The sequence below is a fragment of the Tyto alba genome, unplaced genomic scaffold, assembly GCF_018691265.1.
Source record: "Tyto alba isolate M040663 unplaced genomic scaffold, T.alba_DEE_v4.0 Super-Scaffold_7, whole genome shotgun sequence".
In the NCBI taxonomy this organism is placed as follows: domain Eukaryota; kingdom Metazoa; phylum Chordata; class Aves; order Strigiformes; family Tytonidae; genus Tyto; species Tyto alba.
In genome coordinates, this window is record NW_024881328.1 from 22,215,644 (window position 1) to 22,233,825 (window position 18,182).

General features: G+C 42.5%; 1 protein-coding gene across 4 annotated transcripts in view; it reads left to right on the forward strand.

The window, feature by feature from the left end:
• Window positions 1–477: 477 nt before the first annotated feature.
• The window catches only part of CERS6 (ceramide synthase 6), a 122,204-nt gene continuing 104,499 nt past the window's right edge, over window positions 478–18,182 (forward strand). For 3 of the 4 annotated variants that reach the window (XR_006164569.1, XM_042784307.1, XM_042784308.1), the window contains exon 1: window positions 757–1,121. Coding sequence is in view for 3 of the 4 variants with exons in the window: in XM_042784307.1 (XP_042640241.1) it covers window positions 952–1,121 (170 nt within the window). In the remaining variant the exon portion in view is untranslated. Of the gene's footprint in view, window positions 510–756; window positions 1,122–18,182 lie in introns of those variants that run through there. The other variant, XM_042784306.1, reaches the window with a different exon arrangement.

The window sequence follows — 18,182 nt, forward strand, 5'->3', positions numbered from 1 at the left end:
TAGCCACCTTTGCTGTAAAGTATAGTGGAAACAGTTACAGTTTTCTTCTTGCAGCTTGCCTTCAGAGGGACTGGGCTGTGAGATAAGGAACCGAATGTAAAAACCTCTGTAAAGACAAAAAGGTTTTCTTTAGCTGGGAGTGCAAAGCGAAAGTCCTAACCTCGGTTTTGTTGCTTATGAGTGGTGTGCTCTCAGACACTTTTCCGTGCCTCGTTTACGCCTCCTTGCTGTACATGCACACAGGGTTAAGCCACGAAACGCTTCAGAGGGTCCTTTCACCCGGGACAGTCCCGCTCCCATCTGAACGCCTCGGCAGGAGGGGGCAGCGAGCGGCGCTCCTGGCAGGGGCTGCCCGCGCTGAGGCAGCCGCTGCCGGCCCGTGTGGCTGCGCAGAGCCCCGGAAAGGAGGGCTTTTCGTTGCTGTCATCTGCCTATTTAAGTCAGGCGACAGCCTTCCCGGGCTCGCTGGGAGATACGGCACGGCGGGTCAGCCCGGCGGAGCGGCCGCGGTGAGCGCCCCCGGGACAGGGTCCCCGCTCGCTCGAGCCGCGTAATTTCCGACTCGGGGTTTGGTGGGGGGTTTCGGGAAGGGGAAGAGGCGCGGGGGAAGGATGCTCCTGGGCGCCCGGCGGGGCCAGCCCCGGGGCCGCCTGAGGGGCGCGGCGGGCCCCGCGGCAGCCGAGCGGGCGCTCGGCGGGGCGCGGGCGCTCGGCGGCGGGGGCGGGCGCGGCCGTGCGACAGGCGGGGCGGCCGCTGCCCCCGCCGGGCGGCCAGGGCGGGGAGCCGGCACAACGCGCCGCGCCGCTCGGCAACAGCATCGGCGGGTGCGGGGCTGACACACGCCTCCATCCTCCTCTCCCCCGGTAGCCGCTCGCACACGCCTCGCCGCGGCGAGGGAGGCCGGCCGGCGGGCGGAGCGGAGCGGGGGGCGCCGCGGCAGACAAAGCAAAGATGGCAGGGATCCTCGCCTGGTTCTGGAACGAGCGGTTCTGGCTGCCGCACAACGTCACCTGGGCGGACCTGCAGAGCACGGAGGAAGCCGCTTTCCCGCAGGCGGAGGACCTCTACCTCGCCTTCCCCCTGGCCTTCTGCATCTTCATGATCCGGCTGCTCTTCGAGAGGTAACGCCGAGCCGCCCGCGCCGCCCCGGGCTCGGCGGGGCTGGGCGGGCCGCACGGCTTGCGGCGGCCGCTCGCCGAGGGGCGGCCGGGGAGCATTGGCAGCCCGGCGGCCGCCTCCCGCCGCCGCTTCCCTCCCGGCCTTGCCGGGCTCTCGCGTTTTTCCTCCCCGCCCCGCGGTCGGTCACGTAGCGGGCCTGATGCGGGAAGGTGGAGGGGCTCGGGAGGCGGCCGGCGTTCCCCTCCCGCTGCCCGGCGCGGGCGCTAGGAGGCGAGGTCTGCCCGGGAATGGGCGCAGCCCTCCCTCCACCTGCGCCGCCCGCGGTGCCCTGGCCGGCGCCGGTGGCGAGGGGGAGCAGGGCCCTCCGGCGGCGGGGCGAGCCGGGGGTGCCCGCCCGCGGGCTGCGGCGGGGCGGGGCGGGGTCCTGCCCGATCCCCTCAGGGAAGCCCCGCACGAAGCGCTGTGGGGACGGGCCAGGGCGGGAAGCTGTCCCGGCAGGAGAGTTTGCCCGTGCCCCCCGCCGCAGGGTCGCTCCTCTCGCGAAACCGGCGCTGCCCGCCCTGTGCGCGGCCGCGGGTCTCGGTCCGGCTCCCGCCAGCGGCTGAGGGCGGGCGGCGGTTGCTGAACCTGGGCTCAGGTGGGAGGGGGAGGTTGGGTGGCGAGCGCCGGCCCGAGGGTGTAAGCCTGGTGAGGCCGAGCAGAGTTCTGCTTGGCCGGCGTGTGTGGCGGTGGCGGCGTGAAGGGCCCGTGCCACGCACGCATCCGAGAGGCGCCAGGATGTAGCGTCCCGGTGAAGAGACGTTCCAGACGCTGTTCATCACTGAACTGAACTCGCCGTTCTTTGAGATTGCTGAAGTCAAATCACTCCTTTCACAAGCATACAAATACATAAATATGTGTATTTTAAAGACATGGGGTCAAACTAGCGATTGGTCAGCAGCGACTATTTTCCGTGAGTGTTCCCTTACGGGCAGAGGCCGCCTGTCATAAGGAGGCAGCTGAAGCAGAACGGGTTGCTCACTCGTGCAGGCTTCTGTGCCGCCTGACAAAGGTGGTGTTCCCTCCATCTGCAGGGAACAAAAGCACGATTACCCGTGCCAACACCTACGTGTTTTCAGTGCTGTCTTCCTAGGCAATGCTCATAGCCTAGGGTAGTCAAGGAAGATAAAGGAAGACCAGTAGCCACCATGTGCCAATGAAAGGCTATAAAGATACTTTAAAAATGATAAAACAGCCGATCTGCCAGGCAGCACTCTGCATCTCCTAAGCATTCCCTAGCCCTGTTTAGAACATGGCACCTGGGATGTTGATTTGTGAAAAACTTGGCTATTTTCATGACTCACTTGCGAAGACCATATTTGTTTTAAAAAATAAGCTGTCGTGGGCTGTTGTTAACTTCTGTGTTGCTTTACAGATTTACTGAAAAAGACAGCAAAACTTGTGGTTTGCCTGAAAATCTGAGGTTATCAAAAGTTAATTTAAACGCTTATCCTGAGTTAAATACTGCAATACAGTTACACTTTGAGTGCCAAGTATTATTTAGATAATGGTAAGTCATTAGTGTTTTTTTTTTTTTTTTCCTCTACATTGCAGTCTGTACAGTGTGTACTTTGGAGCGCTGAAAGTGGGTGCGTGATGTTGCATCTCTTGCTATCTGAACTGCAATATGTATCACAGCATGGCTGTGTTTAGACCAAGGAACAGTTAGTCAGGGAGACAATTTCAGCCCAAACTTAGAATCACATCGTTTCTGCTCATTCTGATGTGGCGGCTGTTAGTGTTACAGAAGCTAGTCTGATTATTTAGTAGTCTGTATCTACTCCCTCTGGTTATTTTTCCATCATTCAATTAAAGTGATTTTTAAATTTTGCAGTACATTATATTTTTAAGTGTTAGTTACACAGATGAGAAAATCAATAAGTTTTCATAATTATATTTGTTAGGCTAATTTTGAAACTCAGATCTGGAAATTCATTCTGCTAGCTTGATAGTAGGTGAGACACTTCGAAAGAGGTTCTATTAACAACTACTTAAGTGTGTATTTTTTCCTTTTCAATTTCAAATCAATTGTTAAACGCCACTGTGAGAGTAGGATCAGACAGTTTCGTGTGAGATTAATCCACATGACATGGTACAACTGTGATTTTTCATGTAGAGCATTTTATTAAAGCAGGCTGAGCAAAAGTGACTGGACCTGCTTATACTGATCAAAGCAGGGGAATTGTCTTTGACTTGAATGAGGGAAAGATCAAGCCATGATTATTGCTCATTAGCAATTTATTTTGTCAGACCTCTGTGCTTTATTTGTTGGGAGCCACAGAAATGCCTCATGCACATCATTAATTAAAGGCTTGCAATTATTTCAATTGATAAAGCTATACAAGGTCTGTAAGGGGAAAAGGGAGGAATATTTGTTTAACTGATATTTTTTTAATTCTTGTGTATATTGAAACAGCTACATTTTTTTTCCTTTAAAAGCTCAAGTTGTGGATGACTAACATTGTACATGCTACATCCTGGAACAAGCTTTTGCAGATGTGTAGCAGTTCCCTGGTTTTGCAATGGCAGCAGCTAAAGAAAAAATAAAAATAGATGCGGTAATGCATTTAAAAAAACAAAACCAAAACCAAACAACTACCTACTTTAAATCCATGGTTGTACTGCAATATTTGTAACATCAGTATATTCTCTATTTTGTTTAGTAAGATACCTAATACAGGTGCTCTTGTAATTCTTCATAAGCAGCCACAAGGTGTTAAGAATCTGATATCTGAGTACCTATTTTATATCCGTTATTTTCAGACTCCTTCACAGCAGCTGACTGCTAGGCTGATGGAGCAGTATGATTTTTACTTCCCTTGTTATGAAGGGTGACTAACTTCATGGTAGGGTGACTACTTCACAGTAGTAAGAAATACAGTTCAGGGGGGAGTTGTGATTTGGACTTTATATGTCTTTGCTTACAAAGTTCTTGATATGTCTAGGGGATAAAACTTTGTCATGCTAAGGGTTAAAAGTTGACTTCATTTATATATATAGTTATATTCTATATACATACGTACTTGTATGTACATATTTGCGGGTGCAATTGAAATGACACAACTTTGAACTTTTGTTCTATACATATTCACCTATTGGTAACAGAGTTAATCCTACTGGGATATTTTTTTGTTACTGGCTTGGTGAATCAACTAACCAAGCCAGGAAAATAATCTGGAGACTTCTGATTTTTTTTCTTTCTTTTTTTTTTTTTTCCTTTCAAATAAACCACTTTTTGTTGATTTCCTTGTCCTGTTATCCCTGACCAGCACTCTTGAATTAAAGGAAAAAGTAGATTAGAACATTAAGTGTATGCTGAATCACTTCAGCAATTGGATGTGATGATGATGAGTGTTCTTGAAATAAGCTTTGCTCTGAGGTATAATCTCATAATGATGAGATTTAGTGGATCTATCTGCTGAGGCCATCATAGTTATGGATGAGGTGCTAAAATACCTTAACAGCCTTTTCTCTTTTCCCTTCCTTCTCATTCATCTCTTTCTTTAAACACTAAGTACATTTTAGAAAACTATAATAACAGCACAAAGATAGTGTTACCTAGTAATTTGTAGATGGCAGGAGTTTAGCAATGCAGCGGTAATGTGGGGACATATGTCTTCATCCCTTTTGTGTGTCTTACTACTTTTTAAAGGCATGTAAGCAAATAAGGATCCCCTGCTATACTACACAATGCCTTCAGATATAAGGAGAAAACATAAATGCTGAGAAGCACCAGTCTCTGTCTCCCTGGATCCTTTCCAGTTCTAGTGCAGGCAAGACAGATAAAAGCTGACTTGAAAATGGTCTTGCTAATAGCAGGTTGTTGTAGTTTTGCTTGGCCTAAAAAGATAAAGAAACATCTGTTACTCTGGGCAAATACGTTTTTTCTTCTTTCTTTTTTGGATCACATAGCTCTTGTTTCTCTGTGCTGGACCTCACTGCTCAGAAGCAGCATCCTTTCTTAGCCTCCCAAACATGTCCTCTGGTCTGTGGTTATATGGAAACAGTTCACTCAGCGAGTGGTGTGCTTGTTGGACACAAAACAAGAGGGTAACGCGCTGCTGCTTTAAAGACTTCTTTCAAGGGAGAAGTTGGCTGAATTCTCCAAAAGAAGTGCTAACTAAAGAGATTTCTGATGTGGTCCGGCAATCATCTGAGTCAAGTAGTCTGATATTACTGCTTTCCTTACACTTGGCTCATCTACTCAAGTTTCTCTTATCTTTACATTGTAATTGCAGTAAACTTTATTTCCCTCATTTTGAAAGCAGCAGTTTGGGCTCAAGTCTAATGAGATCGCTCCATAAATCAGCAAGCTAAGCTTATAATGCCTTTATTGTCCTCTGGCCTTGACGGGGGAGAGTTCTCAAAGGAGGAGCCGGTATTCCTCAGCTGATGGAATGTCTCATACGGTCAGGGATAGCTTGATTATATATAGGAAGAGCCCTCCAGCTGCCCTGGTTTAAACTGAGCCAGCCTCATCATTTCCTATCAGTCAGATCAAGATACTGTAGACATTGAGCATGTGGAAATTCACAGCTTTTGTGTGACATTTTGCTTTTATAATGATAATTCAGCCTCAAAAGTAACCTCAGCTGACTCGCATTGAGTATGACACTAGAATTCCTAGTGGATCAGAGTGACAAAATACAATGGCTCTGTGTGTACACACGTGCACGTGTGTGTGTGTATGCATATATATTTTGCTAACTGTAGAAATTCATTCAGGTGACAATACATTAAATGCTTGCAAGTGGTTTTGGTATACGGTGTATACATATAAATTTGATTTTTTGTAATCCCTAAGACATTTAGTATCGGTGCTTTCTTACAACAAGAAGGAGGCTAGACGGGATACAGAATTTGGAAGAGGGTGTATAAACTTGATGCATTTCCAGCAGCCCAAAATGTTGTCTGGGGAGGTTCAGTGGTGCAATGAGCATTATTTCTATCAAAACCTGTTTGTAGGCTGTGATATTTGTGGATTTCTTGCTTAGTTTCCAGTATGTTAGGTAAAATCTGATTGTTGACGTATAACTCACTTGTGTGTAAGTGCACACACATGTTCACTGACAGTAACTTTCACAGGTTTTTTTCTCTATGTTTTCTGTAATTTCTTTTTCTTTTTTTTTTTTTTTTTATAAGATGACCAGTAAGGTCTTTTTTTGCTTTATTACTATTCAATAAATGCTTAATTCAGCTGAAATGAAATAGAACACTGAAATTGCTAACTTCCTATGAAAAGACACAGGCAGTGTAAAGAAAATTACTCAAAAAGCTATTTTTTAATAACTTTAAACCAGTTCCTTTTTTTAATAGTAGCAATAGAGCATTAGTAGTAAATAGCTTTAAAATAAATTTATATCCCACTGACTGTGCTATCAATTTTTCTGTGTTTCTGTTCATTAGTTATTAGTTTTCTGTCACTTATATTTTCCTTTTTGTAACCAGTTTTTGTTTCCTAGGGTTGCAGTGTTTGAGCTTCAACTACTAACCTAAGTAGATACCCTCAAGGAAGCGATTGTTTTTACCCGGAGAGCCGTTGTCTGTCTTGGCATGGATGGAGCTCTGTCTTACCAGCTCTGACCAGTGCGGTGTACACTCGCTCACCCGCCTTGACTGTGTCTGTGTTGGCTGGTACGCATCTGTGTTGTGTAACGTAGTTGTGTGTTCAGATGTAAGCTGAGAGCGTTCCTTTAAAAGAAGGTGGAGAGGATAAAATGCATGCTACTTAAATGTCCTTCATAAAGGACCACTTACAGCTGCACATTATTGCCAATCTTAAAATTGGGAGTTAAGTGGGAAATACCTGTTGAGCTCCAGTAGAGAACTGCATTAAAACTGTTTTCTAAAATATCCAGGTGACAGAAGGATAACAGCCAAACCACAGCTTGGCTGAGGGAAAGGTTTTGGTGACAGGGTACTGGGGCACAGCTGCTGTTAGTCGGGTTTTGTCTTGAGTGCAGGTTCCAGTTACTGTTAGAAATTCCCATTCAGTTCTTGCCTGGATTCCTGTAACTGCGTGGTTGGATCCAGATTGCCTGTGGCTCTTTCAGTTGCTCCTGCTTCTGCCTCTGTTGCTGATTAACAGGCATTTGCTAAGAATTTGTTCTTGGAAAAAAGAAGAGCTTCTGGTATGCTGCTTCTTTCTACACATCTGCAGACCAGTGTCTGATTAGTCTATACAAAGTATTTAGTAAATTGATATTTGGGGAAATCTGTTCCCTTGGCTTGATCTCTGTTATCTATAAACATGGTAGAGAGGAAGGGGATGCCTGAGCTGAACAGTGCTTACTTGACCATATTTGTGTTTTGTTTGTGTTGTTTTCTTTTTTTTCCCCAACAGGTGCTAAATATCCCATGTCTACAGTAGTTTGACAGTTAATTAGCATTTGGGGTTTTTGTACCTGTCTCAAGGTGGTCTTGGAGTTTTGACAAGAGAGTTAAAATTACAACATGGAAGTATGTAGCTTTCATAAGTGATGTAACCTTATATAATATTCAGTAGTATGCTTAAGACTGTAGTTGGCACCTTATGGACAGTCAGATGCATATGATATGTATCAACAGTTCCTTGGAGGTGTTTATCTAACACTTTGTTTACTCTGTGGTTTCCCACACCAATGACTCCCTTCACTCATTGGGCACTTAGGGATTTTGGGGGTGCAGCAGGGATGTGCATCCAGGTCAAGGGAAAGGGAGGGAAACGTGGGTGTCTGATCGCTTGAAAGAGGAGGAATCACTAAGGTCTTTCTTTACGGTGAGCAAAGTTTCTGACAGTGAGATGGACTGAGATCTTCCATCCTTTGTGAGGAGGCCTTTTTCGCATACGGTCCTTACAAAAGACTAACTCTACACCGTCTGGCATCCATCAATTTCTCACAAGGATGGTGCCTTTCTGGTTATTCTGAAATAGTCAAATTGTGGTGGAGGTGAGAGAGCTGGAGTATTTAGCATAGCCAGTTATAATCTTAGAGATGGTTTTCATAATGCTGGTGGACCTGTAACGGCAAAGCTGTGACTTCTGTACCAAAAGCAGAGTAAACTGTAATGATTTTATATTTTTTTCTATGTAGTTAATACCTCTCATAATCACACATTTTGCCTTTGGTAAGCTTTCATATTGCTGAGCAATTGTGAAGCGTCATGTAACTGTTACTGATGTAGTATAATAAAATTTTAAGTCTCAAGGTAATTGTCTGTACAATTACTAAGAATGTCTAAGAGCCATAAAGAAGCATAATATCCACTTAGCCATGTTGTATCTTTTATAATATGTTAGATACATTCGTATTTGTGTATTGGCTATTAATCCAAGTTATGTTTTGCACAGGGAGGAACAGAACACTAAGGTTCTCCAGACTACCTTGTATTAATGAAGTATCTCTCAGGCTCACTACCCTAAACCTCATTGTAATATTATAAATGATGCACTTTAAAGTTTGGTCTGAAATGATGAAAAGCGTTCTTTGCAGTCACAGGTCACACTAGGATGGTTAAAGCAATATATCTAAATCACATGCATTTTTTGTTCATGCGAGTGCAGTTTTTTCCTTTTAATATTAATCTTCCATGTCTTGGTTTCTCCTGTAGGGACTGGAGGGAATAACGTGTAGTACTATATTAAAAAAAAATAAATCTAGAAGACATAGTTACACTGGTGCAAAAAACAGAAGTTAGAGCCCAGAGGATGTTCATTGGCATAAAATCTTAGATTCCTGAGGCTGTTTGAATATTTGTGCATGCAGTAGTACTTGTACATCCTTTGTAACAAGCTAGTTGTTCTGTTTTTAACAATAATGGGATGACCCAGAGGAAGAAGTGGCCCTTTCATTTATTATATGTGGTGTCATCACATCTACTCATTGTCTATTTGCCGTCCTCTGAGATAAACTTAATGTTTTTTAGTTCTGTAAGACAAAGGAGAAAAAGGCTTGATAGAAATGATTCTGAAATCCTCAGTTTGGAATTGGGATCTCTTCCCTCCCTTTTCTCCTTTGTTGCTGACAATGTTGAATTCAGTTCTAGATGACATTGTATAGATACCTGCATTTTCGCTAGGACTGTTTACCATGTCCCCGGGACTCTCATCCTTACTGAGAAGAGCGTGGAAGCAGAGGCCACTCTCAGCTTTTACTTTACTATGATATTTGGCATCCTGTAGTTACACATAACTTTAAACTATGAAAGCTGCTTTTGCACCAATAGTGCTTACCTGGACAGATGGCACAAATGAGCATAACTGCCTAGGCTAGTGAGAGACACCTTCGTGCAGTGGCAGGAAATTGCATATTTGGAAATAAGAGTGTGTTGTACAGTGCAAAGAGACACTGCTTACTCAAAAGCAGCTGCTGATCACAAAAGTGAGTAGTGTGAAAAGATCATTAGAGTGGTTAATTGTGGTATCCCTTGTGCTTGCTTTTGCTTGTGTCTGTTGTGACTGTGTGATATATCTGTTGCTGAGAGAAATGCAGTGGTCCACATAGCTGAAGACAAAGTGCCTGGTGTGCTGTTGTGAAGGGGACAGTCTGAGCAGGGTATGTTCCATAAGAAGTACAGAAATTAGCCTTGATATGGCAACTGCTGTAACTTTTTAGGTGAGCAGCATAAACGTGGAATGCTAGTCTAAACATGTGGGCATTGCAGTGTGAAAAAGCAAACAAAGTTAAATCTATGTGAAATGAAAGTGAGCTGAGAAATTCTGGGGGTGGTGGGTGAACTCAGGTGGTGGTGAGCTCCTCTGATGCACTTATCAACCAGGAGAAGACCTGCTCAGCTGGGGAGCCAGAAGACTCCATCCTCTCACTGTCAGGGCTGTGGCTTTCCTGGGCAGTGCTGTAGCAGATGAGACCAGTGAGTTGTCAAGCCCAGAATCGCCCTTGCAACTATTGAGATCAGTTGTTTCTGTTGAAAACAGTTTTAGTTAATGAGTGAGAATGTACTTGTTGACAAGCCTTTCCACAGTTGTCCATTAGATTTTCTTGAACTTCCTGCTGTTTACTACTTGCAGTTGCCCAAAGCATGCTGCTAGACGAGATGATCGGGTCCAGTTGGGTGTATGTATTCCTCTTACAGGCATTGTGCTGTAAAGAAGCCATTGAGAAAAAGAAAAGGAAGTGGTTAGACCACAAGCAGGAGCGTGTTTTTTATATATTGAAGCAATAATTGGGTGGTTGATACTTATCTGTCAACTTTTCCCACACACCTAGTATGAAAGAAGGGAGAGAACTGATATGATAAGAGAGTAGCCTGAAAATATGAACAGTTACAGCACCAAACGCTCCCCAGTATTACAACACCCATTGTACTAAATTAACTTTGCAATGATTGCATTGACGTGATTATGACAAATTGAACTGCAAATGGTGTCCTGGGAGTACTGGTGGACAACAAGTTGAACATGAGCCAGGAATGCAGCAGTAGCGTTGGGGAAAGTGTTGCCAGCCAAGGGATTATTCCTCTGTACATGGCACTGGTGAGGCCATGTCTGGAGTGATGAGTCCAGTTTTGGTCTCCGCTCTACAAGACATGAACATGTGGGAGTGAGGACAGTGAAGGGCCGCTAAGGTGATTAAGGATTTGGAGCATCTGACATATGAGGAGAGGCTGAGAGAGCTGGGATGGTTCAGTCTAGAGAAGAGAAGGCTTAGGGGGATTTTAGCAGTGTATACAAATACCTGATAGGGAAAGTAAGGAAGGCAGACTCTTCTTAGTGGTGTCCAGTGAAAGGACAAGAGGCAACAAACAATTGATAAGCAGGAAATTCTGTTTAAATATGAGAACAAACTTTTTCCTGGGATGGATGTGAAACACTAGGACAGGTTATCCAGAGAGATTGTGGAGTCTCCATTTGTGGAGATACTCAAAAACCAACTGGGCACGGTCCTGCTCTAGTTGACCGTTCTGTGAGCAGGGGGCTGGACTTGGTGATCTTCAGAGGTCTCTTCCAGCCTCAGTGATTCTGTGAAATCATAAACCTCACTAAATGGCATGCTTTCACAATGCAGGGCTCCAAGGGGCTCATAGGATCCTATGTCTGCGTGAAGTTTGTGAACTGTATTGGAAACCTGGATAGGTGAGGATTAGGTTGAAGTCCACTGTAAGCCTGCAGAAGAAACTTAATTAGGGCAAAGCATGTAACACTTGATTGAATGAGCATCGGGATTTTCCATTTGCTGTAGAATGGGCCTTTTGGTTTTACTGTAGTCTGTCATGTGAGCAGGCGGGACATAAATCAAGAAATAGATGTGGACCTCCTCTCTCTAAGACAGGAATTACCTTGTGGGTATCCAAAATGAAGTCTGAGTTGCTGTGGTATGAACACATTCTGTTCACTTCTAGGATCAATACTTTGAGCCTCCTACAGCATTAAATTTGATTATAACAGGCAATTTTGAGGATAATTTTAGTTTCGTTCCCCTCAAGTTGATTCTTCTCTACACTTCAGTATCTTCAAGATAATTCTGTTTTTGAAAAAAATTCACAGAAAGAGTTGCTTAGAAGACAGGGAACGTTGATCACATGCCTTACTGGAAAAGCTTTTGTTCTCTTATATATAATCAGTCTTAGAAAAAAAGCAGTCTTTAGTTCCACATTCACTAATTGCTTATATAGGTAATATATACATAGTTGTAAATATATACTTGTGTGTGACAGTAATTTATACAGCACAGCGGCATCATATGACCCTGATGTAATAATGTTTTATTTTCTATTTTATTAAAAATCATTAAATTAAAAAAAATCTTCAAGAGCAGTTACAGATTATTGACAGGTCTAGAAAATTAGGTATTTTAATATGTCAATTTTTGGGTAGATAATGAAACAGCTTAATATTTGCTGGAAGAAATACAATCCATATCACAATTAGAGGACCTCTTGTGTGTGCTAACCTGGAATTGTTATTTTCTAGAGCATTTATAGGAAATGTGAAAAATGTTTGGCTTTCTTCCAGTTTGGAACGAAATGGAAATTTAGAAATGTCAAAATTTTGTCAGGAACAGATGTCCTGACTTTCAGCCAGCACTGGTAAATGGGTCTGGTTACAAGACAACGACATAGAGATAAAAATGAGATCTCTATAGCATTGCCAGCCTCCAGAAGCGTACATTCTGGACCAGCTTTTAATTTAAGAATTATTCCGCTTGTATCTATGTGCATGGTGCACAGAAAGTTTTGCTGTTTTTTTGTTTTGTTTTGTTTTTTTTTTTTTTTTTCCTGTTTTGTATTTTATTTTATTTAAGAAAAAAAATATCTCTGAAGAGGTTGATTTTCTTTATAATAGGCTAATGGTTTGCTAGAATCATGGCAAGAGCTCACACCTCTAGCCTGGCATTTACCTTCAGCTGTCAAGATGAAAAGTGTGCTCGCAGAAATGGGAGAGCACTACTTCATCTTGCTTACTCTTCCTTGAGAGCTGACTTCAGGGTTTGAAGAGAAAGCAGCACTTTATATCCATCACCATAGCATTACTTGTGTTTTACCTTGTTTCCTGATTGGAATTAACTCAGGCATAACACCAGAGTGGCTTAGAGCTTTCAATACTAACTAACAAATCTCTGAGACAAGTAAGGTACCTTAAAGAATAGCAGTTACCTTGAAGCATCTGCTTTTACGTTTATTTCTAAGTCCACTGCAATCAAATAGTCTTCCCTACTCTGGAAGGTGGATTTAGTGGTGGTATGGGGTTTTTTTTGGTTTGATTGGTTTGTTGCATTTTATTATCATGCTTTCATTTATAATTTGAAACATGACGGCCATCACATCTTTGAAGCATCAGGGCTGTATGAATATACAGCTAGAATTTAGGATTCTGTTTGTTTCAGTGTCTGATATGGAAGCTGCCTGTTAATGATTCGAAAATAATGCATTGTTTTGGGGCAAAGCATATGATTCATAACACTTCAACTCTCTCACTTCTCATATTACAGCTGTGTCCCCATCTCAGAATAAATTTCCCTTACATGTCTCATATTTAAATTAAAATTAAGGTTTATTCCAGTATTCCTTGCTATGCATCTTTCTGATCTTCATCTCTTCTTCTGTGTGCCCCAGAAATATTTTCTTCTCCTGCATCTGCTCCCATGTTATTTTTTTCTTTTTATTTGCTCTCTTGTTGATTCTATCCCCCCTTCTTTGAACAAAAGCTGTCTATCCTTGCATGATGTTCTGCAGAGCTGCTGGTGGCAAACAAAGGCAGATCTGAAGTTTCTGTCTTGACGTTTGTCCATAGCTGCCCAGCTCTTGTGTATGGGAGAGGCAGCAGCTGAAATAGGAAGAAATGTCTTTTGACCCTCTTCAGTGCTGTTACAGTGTGTACCAACTCCGTCATTCAGATGAGCAGGTCTTCTATTGCACCTTTATTGAAGAGCAGTGGTAAGAGCATTACAGACTCCTAATACAGCTTTTAAAATAACATTTAATTGTAAAAGCAGCCATAGAGGAAAGCTGGCTGAGTATAGTGGTGTGTAGGAAGATGGGTTTGGGTCAGGGAAGGGTTTCAAGCTGATCCTAATTTTATCAAAGATCTTCCTCAGTTTGGTGGAAGAATAATATGTTAAGTGTTTATTAGGAGAAATCATAGCTTCTTTCACATTTTCTTCCTACAAAGTCCTGTATCCATATCAGGAAATATTCCCTGAAAAATGATTTGGAAATAACCCAAGTGCATTGACTAAGAAAATTACATTATCTGCTAAATAATCTGCCATCCTCTCTAGCTCTCAGACTAGAGCACAGAATGGTGAGAAACCATATACAGAGAAGGAGATAGCTGGCAACATCCTTGCTTTCACAGCTATGTGGTCCATAAAGTGATTCATAAAGCAAGGAGAAGGTAACCTTAATTTCAGTCCTCCATATCCAGTGCTTTGTGTGCCATCACCAAAGGACTTCTTCCTTTGAATAATTGTGTCTGACTTTAGACTTTGGCCAGAATAGGAAGATGTTATTATGGACTGTTGTTTCATTTTATTTTTGTTTGTTTATAGTAGTGGCCCTCTCTGTTGGGGAAGGCTTGCTGGGATGAAGATCCAAGGCAGTAATTTCCAGCATCTTAACTTTTCTTGTCATTGATACAGTTCCGTGTAGAGATTCCAAATAAAAAGCTAGATTAGTTCATATATAAAAATGGTGTTTGGAATCTAGGTGTTACCACTTGCATCTGGTCTTCTCCCTCAGACTTGTATTAACTTCACCTGGGGCCCCTGCAAATCTCTTCCAAAGTTTTAGGCCTGGCTGCTGCAGATGGGCCAGTAAATCCTAAATCATACATGAAAAAGTAAGATTACAGTGGTCAGGGTTTTTCATGCTCCCTGCACAATGACTTTCTGCTGTTTCCTATGAAACATCCTGGAATCCCTACATCAAACTAGCTGTCTCTATTGGAATACTAGCATTTGCTTTCCTATATGAATTTTAATGTAGAGAGCACATTAATTTTGTGAAACTGTATTACATGCATAAAGAGAGCTTTGTTACACAGTCTTATTTGATCATTTGCATACAGTAAGGTCTGCTGGTGGTATAAATCACAGTTTGTTTGAGGGTGGTCAGACTGATTTATACCAGTTGAGGATCTATATTACTCTTGAATATGATTTATTTACTCACAAAGGTTCTGAGTCTGATCTTCTGCCAATATAAATTAGAAATTGGCTTCTGCTGAGTTCTAGTGTTATATCAGTGTAAAACTTGTGTGAAAGACCAGAAACTGTATATCATTATGTATGGTCATGTGTAGCCATCTGATTACTGTTTTAGTAATTAAGAAGCAAAAAACAGTCCATCTGTACACCTAGGTAGAAATCAAGGAGATCTATATAGAGAGATATATACATACAAAATATTTTTTTTAAATTGCATTTTTATTTCCTTGACTAAATGCTGCATTCCTCTTCTCCCCCATGTTTTTCAGGACTAGTAGTATATGTGCAGCCATGGAGTATTTTTCAGTCTGAAAATATCTGATCTAGAGGTTAGTTAACATTTGATGTTAACTAGAAGGACTTATGCTTTTTTGACAAAGTACAGCGTGGGCCTCTGCTCCTGCATGGTATAATGTGATCAGTCAGCCAAAGGTATAACCAACATGACAGCCTTGCTACTCCTTCCCTCCATCCCTTTTGAACAAGAGCATCTCTAATATTGACTAAGGGCATCAGGTCTGCAACTCAACAACAGGCTATTGGTAAGCACCTTGTGGACAGCATGCCTGCGTCCTGCCCAGGTTATGCTCTTGCACAAAGCTACTTTGTGGTGGAGAAGAAAGTGTGATACATCTGTGCAGTAGCTCCTGTCAACAAGTGTAGGGTGGCCTGGAAGGAGTATCCTCATGTTGCCCTAACAGGCACTGTGCTGCAGCTGCATTGCATTGCTGTCAGTCTATGTGACAGGTAGCTTAATGCGAACCCAGGTGTTCTGTGTAAACTATAGTCACTGCCACAATTATAATATAAGCATCTAAGAGCTCTGTCGAGTACACACAAACAGAAAAAGTGTCATCCTTAATGATGATGTTGTTCCACATTTGATGATTTTGTAATTTAGAGAGTACAACTTGGGGGGGGGCATGCATGTACATATGGATATTAAATAGGTTATAATGATGACCTCCAAAGACTGTTTCAACAAGTGTCCCACTGCTTCGCAAGATGGTGTTCTTTTTGTCTTGCCTGGTAGTGCTGCACGTATTTATATTGAATGACATAAAGAGGCCTCTGAATGAGTACACTTGCACAGTGAAGACCACACTGGATCCACCCTGAATTTTCTTACAGCTCCCCTTTAACCAAGCTCTCTTCAAGTGAAGGCTTGGCAAATGTCCCCCCTCATCTTTGCCCACAGAAGAAGAGTTACCAACCAGAAAGCTTAACTGCAGGAGTGGGCTCTACATCCTGCAGAGCCTCCACAAGTCCAGCCTGTGAGATAGCGACTGGAAGTATACTGGTCTGGTTTTGCTGTTGACATTGAAAGAGCAAGGGTCCTGGTCTCAGGAGGTCTAACTTTGAGTGTTACAGTGAAGCAGAGGACTGAAAATTAGTGTGCTCGTATTCTCTGATGATCATTTTGAGTGATTTGTTATGTAGTCTAGGGCCTGGGATCACTTTTTATAGTATCAGCATAATATCAGTAACCGCTTCTTTCTTCTGAACTGTTTTCACATTGTTTAATGAGACCTATCACAAATAGCAAGAAGTTTTCAGAACTGACTGCAGGGTGAGCTGTTCTGCTGAACTCCTAAACCGCCTTTACCTTGGACAGTTTACAGTCTTACAGATGCAGTTGCTTCTGTTCTAGAATAACTTCAAAGTGTGGCTGGGATATATGAGGATAGAGGGGAAGAAAGATGATGAGAAATTTCATCTTCACAACTGAGTTTTCTGGGATATTTTTCTCTCCATCTCTTAAATAAGTCTTAAGTATAAGGTCCCAGTAATTGACAGTTGCTGTCAACTGTATGAAGCATCCACTTCAAAAGAAATGCCATTAATCTGTCTCATTCCTGCTTTGACGAGGAGAGAACTGGAACAAGATGAAATCAGCTACAAAATATGCAGAACTTATGGGAATCCTTATCAGAAATCTGTCTTGGAGAACCCAAAACTTGGAAAAAAGACGCTTGCAGCTATAAGCTCTAGCAGCCACTGAATAGTTGGCTTTTTTTACTTCTAAACACCTTCTTAAATATTGTCTTGCCTGGTAATTTTCCAGAGTATTACTTAAAAGAAATAAAAGAAATACTCCACATGGTAGCAAAGTGCAAACTGTCAGACTATCTTAATTTTAATGGTATCACCTTGCTTTGCCACCCATTTACAGTGTGCTCAGAAGAGTCATACACAGGGTTGGATTTTTTTTCTTTCCTCATTCCTTACCTCTAAAATTGTATTGAAAACATAGTAAGAGTGATGATGATGATATAGTATTTGCCTGTTCCAAAAGGATGTTTTGAGATGCAGGTCTACAAAGGGGATTTAATGCATATGAACAGTTGAGAAAGGTCAGAGTAATAATATGATGGCTGTGTGAAGCTGAGAAACTAGCAAAAGGAAATGCTGCTGCTTTTCTGTTGAAGTACAGTATAACACTTGGCATGAAGATCCATGAGTAGAGGCCTGCTGTGTGCAGGAGTGCTCTATACCAAAGGGACGTGTCCTCTTTATTGAGCTAAAAAACAATAAATTTTGGAACGCATTAAAATCTATATTTTAATAATGCTTTTGGATACCTGAATGCTATTTAGGACATGGTGTAAAAAGTATTTACAAAGTTATTGTCCTATAATTGTAAATTTAAGGAAGGACTTGGTTTACTCTTAGGCTTTCTTTATGACAACAGTACCCTAGTGCAGCATACTTCAGCTTTCAGCTTGTAGTTTTAGGTTTAGAACTTGATCCTGCAGCTGGATTATTTGCGGTATAAATGAAATAGTGATAAAATCTAAGTTCTTTTGGTCCTATTGCGGATCAGGCTGAGTGATTTTGGTGTTCCAAAGCCTCTTTACTAACCGTGTTAAAATTATGAGTAATAAAAACAAAAGTTGGAATACTTCTGTGCCATCAATAAATATTTGCATCTCAAATGACAGATCATGGCAAGTCAACCCCCTCATGCGTGTGAGTAATGCAAATAATTTTTGTGGAAATACAGTGCAGCAACCACATGGCTTGTGGTGTGACAATCTGCTGCTTTTCAGTATCTTGACACTTCTGTTGCTTACTTGGAATTTAAAATGTAGGGAATTAATGACTGCCTAAATTCTTCTTGTACTCACTAGGTAAAAATTGTTAATGGGGAGGTTAATGACCAGAGATGAGAGTGGGGCAGAGAAGTAGAACTGGAAGGAGCACACAGGTGTTTTCTGGAGCGTGGGAGAGGGGAATGAGACTAAAGATACAGTGTGAGGGGGAAAACATGACCATGATGTATGTGCGTGAACCTGGCAGGAATGCCGTGTAACCAGGCATGCCCATTTGTTTGTGCTCACCAGAAACAACTGCTCCCTTCGAATACACTTCTAAATTCAA